The following is a 9,373-nucleotide window of genomic DNA, read 5'->3' on the forward strand; positions in this document are numbered from 1 at the left end:
ATCTGTACTTTCATCTGGACAAAGCAAAGAATAATTCTTTTATCCACGTAGGTCATGACAACAAGCATAGAAGAACTATAAAATGGGTTCGAGCGGTGGGAATTGATCTCTAGTCCAGCCAATATTATTAGCTCTATATTTTAGCAATAAATTCGTCACTATAACAAAGGAGAGTTATATTTGAATCATATAAGAAATGCTGGAAGTATTCTTATATGAATAATATATTAATAAGTAAAATCAAACCCTTTTCGATATAATTGATTCATTTCCTTTTAAACAATTGCAATGATTTTCGAAACCTAACATATATACTGTTTTGTCTTTAGGAAGGATAAATGGTGCGGGGCAAACCCGCATACCAGGAATACACAATTTCTAGCCTTTTAAGTAGGTAAACTTCACTCTAGTATAATAGTTCATAAATCACACAAAAAAAAGGAAACACCCATTTGAAAGATCTTCTACTCAACCAACTAGGCCAATATTCTTTCATTGGTTACTTGCCCGTTTTATAAATATATATATATATATATGCGTAATTACCTAAATAAGAGTCTGACTTCGTATAATTACCTAAAGATATTAGGCACAGTTGCGGTGTTGTCTTATTGGACTGTGTCAAAATAATTACAGCAGTGGTGCACATTCGGGTGATTTTTATAAAATAAAATATAAGTATATGCTCTTTCACCAACTATTCTTCAACGTTAAAAATTCTTGACGGTTTAGTTCTGCAACTATGATTCTCTTTTAGATTTTGGTTTTCTTAATTTCTGACCAAAAACTAAAAGAGAATATGTGAGCGTGAGAAAACAATTTCAATTTCTGCTTCCATTTTATTTGCTGTTTTTTTTTTAGGTTTGATTTGCTGGGGTTTCAGCAAATTTTTGTATCTTTGTAATATATGTTCATTTAATTTTTCTTCTTTTATTTGCCTTCCTTTATCAAGATAACTTTTTTTTAAAAAATCTTTACCAGTCTTTGAATTAATGTTCTTTGATCATTTGTTGTTAAAGATTTTAGAAAGAAGTAAAGATTGGATTTTTATGGGAAAGATCTAAAGATTTTCTTGAGGGAATCAATGAATTGCAGCACATGAGCTAAACAAATACAATCTTGATGAATTGGGTTTGTTATTTGTGATGTGGTAATAAGATTGAAAAGTGGAAGCTTGTTAGATTTTCTTGTATTAAGTGAATGAATATTGACATTAGATGATTTAAACGGAGTAACGTGGTTAGTGAGGATTCATATAGCTGGCCCAACTTATTTGCGACAGAGGCATGAGTACTATGGGGAGGATAGGTTGCTACATAGGTAGGGGCGTACGTAGTGTTTCTGGGACCTTAAATCCATTTGGTGGTGCTGTGGATATCATTGTGGTGAAGCAGCCAGATGGGAGTTTGAAATCATCTCCTTGGTATGTTCGATTTGGGAAGATTCAGGGGGTTTTGAAGGCTAGGGAAAACGTGGTTAATGTAAGTGTCAATGGCGTTGAAGCTGGTTTTCATATGAATTTAGATAATAGAGGTCAGGCATACTTCCTAAGGGAGCGGGGCATGGAAAATGGATATTCTTTAACTACTCGAACATCTGAACACCTTGCAACTTTGAATCTGAAGGAGGGAAAGAATGTGGTTGTATTCACGTGCTCGAAACAGCAGGTCATTTGCTGACACTTCTTCTCATTACATCTCCTTTTGGTGTGTATGTAACTGCATGCTTATAATTTGTCTGAGGTTCATAATTTTCAGGTTGATGCACGTATATATTTGTGGAGATGGGACACAAATATTGTAATCTCTGATGTTGATGGAACAATTACTAGGTAAAACTGATTCCCTTTCTAATACAGATTGTTGGCGTTATTGTCCTTTCTATGTGCTGTTGTGTCCAAGACTTGCTATTTTGTTCAACTTTGATCACAGTGACTGTAACAATTATCAATTTTTAATTAGTGCAAGTGGATGCATTGGTGGTCCGTTATCTAATTGTATAGGTCAGAGGTATCAACTTTTCTCTGTTACATGAACCGATATCAACTTTATTAATAATGCTTCTTTTGGCTCTAAACTGCTTTGTTTTCAGATTTAGCTTTGTGATTCATTTCCCTGCCCGAAAGTCTTAGAATTGGATGAAAGGTGGTCTTAATTGATGCACTTAAAAGTGTTGAAAACATGCATCCAATATCCACTCTTCCCTTTTAGATTTTCTTAGTTTTTCTTGGAGATTAAGAGTAGAGTTGATACATAATTAATTGTAGAGAAAAAGTGAGTTTACAGTTGGATATGAAGTTGAGATTTTTGTATTTTGAGGTTTTTATCTTTTCTACTTTCGAAAGAGAACTTTGAAGATGCAGTTTGGATCCCAAACTTGGGAGCTTTTTCCATGTTTACCACAATGACTTTGTCCCTTAAATGTTGCATAGAGTTGCAAACAATGGTAATATAACTAGAAATGAATTCAAAAACTACGAGTATCAATGCTGAAAAAACTCATGTCAACTGCACACTAAGCCACCCACTCCAGTATAAACTAATTCTGAACTTAAACTGATAATGACCCATGGTTGTCTAAGACTTCAATTCAAGATCCATCTTTTGCAGGATTAGGAGATTCTTAGCCCTTCTGAGGCACATTAGTATTACAAGCTTGCTATATACATTGCTGAATATTTATCAGTTCCCAAGTCCATCAAACTAGGTATTGATTGTGATTCATTGAGAAAGCATATACTTTTGTTAAGATACATCTTGCTCGTCTTCTCCCCTCTATGATCTATGCCGGAATTTAAACCTTAAAATAGTGCACTTCATATCATAGTAGTACTTCTGTTTCTCTTGATTCCCCCCCCCCCCCCCCCCCAACAAACCAAATTTTATCATTTGATATTTTGGAGTCCAACTTGTAGTATTGTTTTTGTATAGTTTCTCCTTTCTAGATCTTGAAGTGGTACATGTTATCATATGTCTAATATTGCTTTGACTTTCAGTCAAAAGTGAAGACATTATAACATGAAAGAGTATCAGCTTAGGATTAATTACTTTTTAATGCACCCATAGAAACTGTCCTCTTTAACTTTTGCAATACTTTTTTCTTTTCTTCTGTTTTGATAATTTTAGCAATAATAGTGGTGTTCAAAAAGTAATTAATGGTTGAAGAGAGGATTTGTTAGCTAGGACAGGGGATGCTAAGGCAATCTTTTTTACAGCATGGTGGGTAATTACTATGGAAGGTGCTAACTGCCTACCATTTATACATTGCAACCACATCCAGAGTTTATACTACATGACCTTGAAACATTCTGTAGGGAAATATGGGTTATCTGACAGTGCAACTTGAAGTTAATAGTTATCAGAAGGTAGGAAATGAAGCATCTGGCCCTTCTTCATTGGTTTCCAATAGGGATGAAATTTAGCCGAGTCAATGAAACACTTGATTTTTCTGGTTTGGCTCCTATGTCCTAACTTTTGGAGCAGCTAAATTGAGCTGCAGAACTTCTTGGTCGAATCCAACCCTATGACTCTATGTTGTGTGTTTCCATCAAAACATGGAATAAAAACAGATAACAACTGTCATTTCTAGTTACTTTTTCCCCTTTTCTCTTTGTTTCTTCTTCTGCACTTGCTCAAACCGTTCATGACGTGTTCCTTTTCAAGAACGGGTTACAATTTGCTTACCTTTAGTCATTTCCCGGCAAATATCTAGTACCACCCGAGACAGTACATTGAAACAGGTGAGCAATTGATTTATATAGTCCACCTTGTTAGAATGAAGTTGTGGGTTCTAAAATTTTCTATGCTGGTTTCCTTTGCTCCTCATTGAACTTATGTTGGCTCGCTTCTTGGTTGTTGGTTTCTTAGTGAACAACTTTGTGAATAAGAATGCTAGACTTCTGTTTGAGTTGGTTGATATAGATAATAAATGTAGATCATACTTTTCCTTGTTCCTGCCTGATGTGTGATAGTTTTTATCAATTAACACAGATCTGATGTTCTGGGACAGTTCATGCCTTTGGTGGGGAAGGATTGGTCACAGACAGGTGTTGCGCATCTCTTATCGTCTATCAAGGTTCGTAGACTTGATTCATTTGCTTTTCTCATTCCTTTAGGAGGTTTATTCAGATTAACAGTGAGAAGGTATGCTGCCAATTTCATAGTTATGGCAAGTAAATTGTAACTAGATCCAGATCTTTAGTACAAGAGCGTTCTTTATACTGTACTGGTAAAAAAAAAAAGAATGTCCATTATATCGGGAACGAATATTTTGCGCTTTTCCTCACTAAGGTTCAAAATGTTTCTACAGTTACTCTATTTTAATATATCTTTCGGTTTTCCTCTGATAGTAGGATAAGAGTGCATGATGTTGTCTTCTTGCTGCAGGAGAACGGTTATCAATTGCTTTTCTTAAGTGCACGTTCTATTTCACAGGCCTATCTGACTAGACAATTCCTGTTTAATCTTATGCAGGTATTTTATATAAAGTATACATTTCCTTTTTCTCCTCATCCATTAATTTGACTTCATCTTTTGTGTTTTTGATAATTGCAGGATGGAAAGGGATTACCAGAAGGACCAGTTTTCACATCACCTGATGGGCTTTTTCTTTCTCTATATAGAGAAGGTTGTCCTTTCTTTTTTTTTGTGAAGAGTTTTCCCTTTAATTCTCATTTCTCCAAACTGTATCCATTTGAGTTGGTAATATTCTGTTTTTTCCATATTTGTGTGAACCATGATAAGTAGAATAAAACAAGATCATCTAAAACATTTGGGTGGAATAAAAACCTGATATAAAGCTGTTGCCTGGCCAAAAAAGTACTTTCTTTTCCTTCAAAAAATTGTATAAAAAAGTTGCATGTTGCACTTTCTATCATTATATAATTCTTCAGTTAGGGATGCAGGCATATCTTTGAAGGAGAAGTAAGTTTTTGCTGGTGCTAATTGTCTACTCTCCCTCGTCTTTGTTGAACATTTTTTGCATTGTTACCCCAATCTTGCTACCTCATTTTTAACATCTCCATAATGCCAGTTGTTCAGTTACTGCTCCGGTTTTTATTAGCTTGATCTTTCGTTTAAGTGCTTTGAACATGGAACTTAACCTGAAGAGGTGATTTATGCCGGGACGCTCAACTACAGAAGCCATCCATCTTATGAGGAGACTGGTGGAGCAATATAGGGAGAGGAAGAGGGACTTGCATATGGTATTCATCGACTTAGAAAAGGCCTACGATAAAGTTCCAAGAGAGATACTATGGAAATGTTTGGAGGCTAAAGATGTACCTGTGGCATACATTAGGGTGATCAAGGACATGTATGAGGGAGCCAAAACCAGGGTAAGGACAGTAGGAGGGGACTCAGAGCATTTCCCAGTTGGGATGGGGTTGCATCAAGGATCAGCTCTAAGTCCATTTTTATTTGCCTTGGTAATGGATGCATTGACGCGACAAATTCAAGGTGAGGTGCCATGGTGTATGCTTTTCGCGGATGACATAGTCCTGATTGATGAGACTCGTAGTGGAGTTAATGCTAAGATGGAGGATTGGAGACATACCTTGGAGTCTAAAGGGTTTAAGCTGAGTATGACCAAGACAGAGTACTTAGAGTGCAAGTTTAGTGAGACACCTCAGGAGGTTGGCGTGGAAGTTAAGCTTGGTGCCCAAGCTATTCAAAAGAGAAGTAGTTTCAAGTATCTTGGGTCTATCATGCAAGGCAGCGGGGAAATTGACGATGATGTCACACATCGTATTGGGGCAGCGTGGATGAAATGGAGGCTCGCTTCCGGAGTGCTATGCGATAAGAAGGTGCCACCACAACTTAAGGGCAAATTCTACAAAGTGGTGGTTAGACCGGCTATGTTGTATGGGGCAGAGTGTTGGCCAGTTAAGATCTCTCACATTCAAAAGATGAGAGTTGCCGAGATGAGAATGTTGAGATGGATGTGTGGTCACACCAAGAGCGACAGGATTAGAAATGAGGCTATTCGGGACAAGGTAGGAGTGGCCTCGGTGGAAGACAAGATGCGGGAAATGCGACTGAGATGGTTTGGGCATGTGAAGAGGAGAGACACAGATGACCCAGTGAGAAGGTGTGAGAGGTTGGCCATGGATGGCTACAGAAGAGGTAGGGGTAGGCCGAAGAAGTATTGGGGAGAGGTGATTAGACAGGACATGGCTCAGTTACAGCTTACCGAGGACATGACCTTAGATAGGAGGCTGTGGAGGACCCGCATTAGGGTAGAAGGCTAGTACATAGTCTCGTTATTCTTCCCTATTCATAGGCGCACTAGCACATTACAATTCCTTGTACTCTCATTTCTGCTATTTCTGTTACTATTTATTGCTTTCAGTACTTTTGATTACTCTATTTTATCTGTGATGCCTTCGTGATTTATTTTTCTATAGCGCTTGGAATTTTTTTTTAACTTTATCTGACCCCCTTTTCCGCTTTTTTTTTTGAGCCGAGGGTCTCTCGGAAACAGCCGTCCTACCTTGGTAGGAGTAAGGTCTGCGTACAATCTACCCTCCCCAGACCCCACGTTGTGGGATTTCACTGGGTTGTTGTTGTTGTTGTTGTTGTATCTACTCTAGCAAAAATGGTAGTGATGCATGGAAGTTTTATAGTATCTACTGTTGGAAATTTTCCCGACTTCCATCACCCTCACGCTTTTAAGTCCTTTTTTTTTTATTATTGAGTCATTTTAGCACTTTGTAACTGTCCTGCTGTAGACAACCTATTTAACCCTTGCATAGAAAAGGAGGGATCGTTGCTTCAAACTGTATTAACAGCACTAAGCATTTAGAATGCGTAAGGCGTTATTAGTTCAGTGGACTGCTATTTTCATGCTTTTGGGAATGAGCTAAAAATGTGAAAGGTGCTATTTCCTTCTGCTTTGTAACATTAACCTCCGTACATGCAGTTCTGATTTAGTAGTAGGATATTTGAAGTAAATTCTCCCAGAACACGTGCTTCGGATTTTGCTAAGAGTATGAATGAGAGTTGCATCTAACTCTTTTACCTTTTGCAGTGGTTAGAAAAGCTCCCCAGGAATTCAAAATTGCTTGCTTACTGGTCAGCTTCTTGATTCATAATTCCTTTTTTTTTTCCTTAATATTTTTTGCATATTAAGCAAAGAAGTTCTGCATGCCTGCCAAAGCCGTGAGGCTGGGGAGGCCTTGGACTATTGCTTCAACCTAGTGATGATATACTTCTGGTAGATGCTTTTGTCGTTTAAAGTAATAAACGACTTACATCTATGTTGTCTAATCTTTTATTTTCTCCTATCTCAAGGGAGTTATGGTTTGCAATTTATACAACCCGAGAAAGAGAATAAAAGGATATTTGGTTATTTATAGTTTAGGTGCACGAAAATTCACTGTTTAATACACACATTAGTCCCATATTCTCCAAATTTAAAAGGTGGACATTTGATGTAGTGAGATTTGCCCATTTGGACAAAGTAAAATACTCCCTCCGTTTTAACTTTTTTGTACGGTTTGCACAGAGTTTTAGAAAGTAAAGATGACTTGAATCTTGAGGTATTACACTAAAGATATGTAGAATGTACCAAAATGTCCTTTAATCTTATGGTCTTAAGCATTTCATGTGGAATTTGAAATTAAAAAGTTGTCAAAAAAGAAAAGAGACATTCTTTTTTAAACGAAGGGAGTACCAGATGACTGATCTTACTCCTGTTTAAGGTGGATGAGAAGTTGGGTTGTTTGGTGTGCTCCGCTTAAAATATGGCTGTGCAGAAAACATCAAACTGAATCAGAAGATGGATCTATTGTCTAATAAGATAAAACTCGAAATTATAACTTGGGAGTAGAAAACGTTTTTCACGATAAACATAACAATATTTTCTCTTTTGGTGCTTCATCCCCAACTCCTATTTTTCAGAGCTTTTCTCTTGGAATAATTATGTTTGCAACTTCTACAGGGCTGTTTTAGTGACTAACTTTGAGCAATTTATCTTAGGTCATCTTCGTTTTGGCAACCAATATAGATAATTAACGTATCGAATGTTGACTTTCAATTTGCAGGAAATCAAGGCATTGTTCCCTGCTGATAGGAATCCCTTTTATGCTGGTTTTGGAAACAGGGACACTGACGAGCTTTGCTACCTCAAGGTTGAAATACCTGAAGGAAAGATCTTCACCATCAATTCAAAGGTATGTAGAAGTTAACTGTAAATTACCTTTTGCAAGTAACACAGTTTTTTGAATGATATTATTGTAATGATGCACAGGGTCAAATTGTTCTAAATCGCCACATAGATACAAAATCATACACCTATATACATGGTCGTGTTAATGACATGTTTCCACCTATTTCCTCGGTGAACAGGTTGGATTACTTAGCTTTCCTTGTTTTACATAGATGATTACTTGATCATTTAGAAGGGGAGTCTTTACATAACTGGTAAAGTTGTTGTCTGTGACTCGGAGGTCACGTGCCCGAGCTGTGGAAATAGCCTCTTGCAGAAATGCAGGGTAAGACTATGTACAATAGACTCTTGTGATCTGACCCTTCTCCGGACCTCGCGCATAGTGCACCGGGCTGCTCCTTTTTTATACTTGACCATTTAGCACTTGATAGAGCAAAGAGAAATCCGTGATATATCGAGCTTCAATTGTTTCCCTCACAGTTAGCTATCTTGACGTGGAGCATCAGAGCATTTTCACCATTATGTTCATTTTAATGATCGTCCGTGTTGTTTGCTCATATGTGCAGCTTACGAGGCTGACTATATTAGAATAGTTCCTTGGTCTGCATATCGCGTGCAAAGCGGAAACACCTGAAATTACAGGATTGGGTTTTACCAACGCGTGTGAGTGGACTCACAAGATGAACCTTTGTTGTATTTTACTCTCACTTTTAATGTATTTGCATAAAAAGTTGGTAAATACATATTCTAACTACACAACTTATTTCTTTGGCTTAACCAAAGCCAGCCTCACTGTAACGGTATATATTGCACATGGAAGTTACTAGCATGCATCAATAGTTGCTCTGCATTCATGTTTTGTGTTGTACACTGTAGGATATGTTCCTATTGCGCGTGAAATGAATGGAGATTGTCCAGTGATTACCTTGAAACGACTCACACAGATATCAGTATCTCTATCCATCAAAGCTCTAACAGAAATATTTATTATTGTTATAAACACACAAACCTGAAAACTAATAAGAAACAATCCTAATACCTAAATGCTTCAATACAAACTCTGTGAGGTTCATTATTTCATCCTCATCAATGCATCCATCACAATTTCCGTTCGAACGGATCGCCTCTCGGAGATCTTCTTTGCTTATCTTTCCATCCTTGTTCGCATTGAATTTCTTCAACCATCTCTTGAATTCTCCCAAACTCA

At 37.2% G+C, this 9,373-nt stretch overlaps 1 protein-coding gene across 2 annotated transcripts; it reads left to right on the plus strand.

Annotated features, from left to right (window-relative positions):
- The first annotated feature begins 693 nt into the window (after nt 1-693).
- Nucleotides 694-9,098, plus strand: LOC129902506 (phosphatidate phosphatase PAH2-like). Of its 2 annotated transcripts, none has more exons than XM_055977774.1 (9): nt 694-1,667; nt 1,758-1,831; nt 3,990-4,074; nt 4,386-4,472; nt 4,554-4,626; nt 7,027-7,070; nt 8,042-8,170; nt 8,248-8,345; nt 8,647-9,098. In XM_055977774.1, exons 1-9 carry the CDS (start codon nt 1,287-1,289, stop codon nt 8,648-8,650), a joined length of 975 nt encoding a protein of 324 aa, XP_055833749.1. In that variant the 5' UTR covers nt 694-1,286; the 3' UTR covers nt 8,651-9,098. The 2 variants fall into 2 exon arrangements, with proteins under 2 accessions (XP_055833749.1, XP_055833748.1); XM_055977773.1 differs by having other exon boundaries at nt 695-1,667; nt 8,733-9,098.
- The last annotated feature ends 275 nt before the right edge of the window (nt 9,099-9,373 follow it).

This window comes from Solanum dulcamara, chromosome 9 (genome assembly GCF_947179165.1).
Source record: "Solanum dulcamara chromosome 9, daSolDulc1.2, whole genome shotgun sequence".
Lineage (NCBI taxonomy): Eukaryota > Viridiplantae > Streptophyta > Magnoliopsida > Solanales > Solanaceae > Solanum > Solanum dulcamara.

Coding starts and splice junctions, on each gene's coding strand:
- LOC129902506 (XM_055977773.1), top strand. CDS start 1,287: ATGAGTACTATGGGGAGGATAGGTTGCTACATAGGTAGGGGCGTACGT. Junction 1,832..3,989: donor GTTGATGGAACAATTACTAG/GTAAAACTGATT, acceptor CAATTAACACAG/ATCTGATGTTCTGGGACAGT. Junction 4,473..4,553: donor TCCTGTTTAATCTTATGCAG/GTATTTTATATA, acceptor TGATAATTGCAG/GATGGAAAGGGATTACCAGA.